The sequence below is a fragment of the Propithecus coquereli genome, unplaced genomic scaffold, assembly GCF_000956105.1.
Source record: "Propithecus coquereli isolate 6110/MARCELLA unplaced genomic scaffold, Pcoq_1.0 Scaffold63, whole genome shotgun sequence".
NCBI lineage: Eukaryota > Metazoa > Chordata > Mammalia > Primates > Indriidae > Propithecus > Propithecus coquereli.
Window position 1 is genome coordinate 10,072,985 of NW_012152285.1, and position 1,734 is coordinate 10,074,718.

The 1,734-nt window shown below is 40.8% G+C and overlaps 1 protein-coding gene across 1 annotated transcript in view; it reads right to left on the bottom strand.

Annotated features, from left to right (window-relative positions):
- The window catches only part of LOC105822696 (cytochrome P450 2C18-like), a 242,436-nt gene extending 242,168 nt beyond the window's left edge, over positions 1 to 268 (bottom strand). The window contains exon 1 of the mRNA XM_012659715.1: positions 29 to 268. Coding sequence (XP_012515169.1) covers positions 29 to 196 — 168 coding nt within the window. The 5' untranslated portion in view covers positions 197 to 268. The remainder of the gene's footprint in view (positions 1 to 28) is intronic.
- Between the last annotated feature and the right edge of the window lie 1,466 nt (positions 269 to 1,734).

Genomic DNA, 1,734 nt, shown 5'->3' on the forward strand with positions numbered 1-1,734 from the left:
CCACTGAAGGAACTTAAAGCATACTTACATTGCTGATAGTTTTCTTGATGTTCTTAACATCAATCTGTAAGATATTTCCAATGATTGGGAGAGGAGTGGGGCCAGGTGGAAGCTTCCCTCTCCCAGAGCTCTGTCTCCAGAGGAATAGGAGAAGCAAACTGGAGAGACAGAGCACTAGAACCACAGCTGGGTCCATTGCAGCCTTTTCTTCTTACCAAGACAGCTATGAGTTTGGACTCCAAGGCTTTTATAATGCTCTATTTCAGTTTGTGTTCTTTGACATATAAAGTGGTGAGTCACCTAGTTCCACTGATGTTGTCTTCTGAGAGGACTTTGGACAACTCAGAGAGATAAACATAAAATGTTATTTAGCCTTCTTTCCACTACCCACCCTGAACATTCTGGTTTAATTGCACTGGATTGCAGCCCAAGCACATAAAATAAAAGGCAGGGTTCTCCCCTTTCCATCACTGCAGAGGTGTATGTTGTTCAGGACAACTTATGGAGGACCCAAACTCAGAGATTTAGTGGGGAGGGTTTGAGAAACTCTGGCTTCCTCACCTCACAGTCTCCTCCAGACACAGCTGCTTCTGATGTTTTTGCTCTGTCACTATCAGAAATAATAGAATGAAATAATGTACACCAAATAACAGTTGTAGATGCAATAGAATATGGGAGGCAGAGAAATCACTAAGCAGACCCACAGCACAGAAGCACCACAATGTGCAGACCTGAATGGAAGGTGACTGACATTCAGTGGCCATGAGGATCTCAATACAATGAGAATGACGTATACTGGATATCACTAAGGATAGTGCTTGTGCAAAGGCATGTTCTGTAAAGATATCATCATAGATTTCTAAATTAACTAGTGCAGTTATTTCCTCCTGTTCTATTAAGGAAAATTAAGTCATGTCAAGACCCAGTTACACAATGTTTTAACAGTCATGTTTACAGGGATTCTGACAATTTACAAAGAATTTTAACACACAGCACATACCTTTTGATACTGTGAATTACCTTTGCCTCAGATAAAATTATTCTCATCTTGGGGAAGGGAATGGTGGGCCTTGGAGATTCTGTACTTTGGCCCAGGACACACAGACTGCAGGTGGAAATGCTGAGTCTGGAATCAATAACCCTGCACATGCACCCACTGCAAGGAAAACACTCAGTTCAACCAGGTTGCCCCAAATTCACATACCGTGTACTAAGATTCAATATTTCATTATTCAACCTAGTCAGTGACTTTCAACTTGAACATTAATTTAGTTAAATATTACAGCAACAGTTGACTAAACTGGGGGTTAAAAGAGTTTGTTTTTATAACCTTTAAAACTGGAGTCAGCACAGGCATCTTATCCAGAGCAAAGGGGAGAAATTTTCCACCGAACTCACATTGGTCTAAAAGAATCACACCAGCTTATTTGTATAAAATAAACTCAGTTGCTCTCTACAGAACAATCATTTCATTCCCTGAGACATAGGTGTCCCTGCTCTGCTCTTCTTCCCTTCTGCTAAGCTGAGGCTCCTGCACTGACCTTTCTTTCTACAGAATGAAAGACTCATAGACAATTTAAAGGGATCACTTAGATAAACAGTTCTAAGTTTTGTTTTGCTCTTTAGGAATGAGCAGTTGGAGACTCAGTGAGATAAAGTGTCACCAAGGCATCAGCACAAGAAATCACATTTTGCTAGTCCAACTCCAACATGGTACTGTTCATTGCTAGTCCA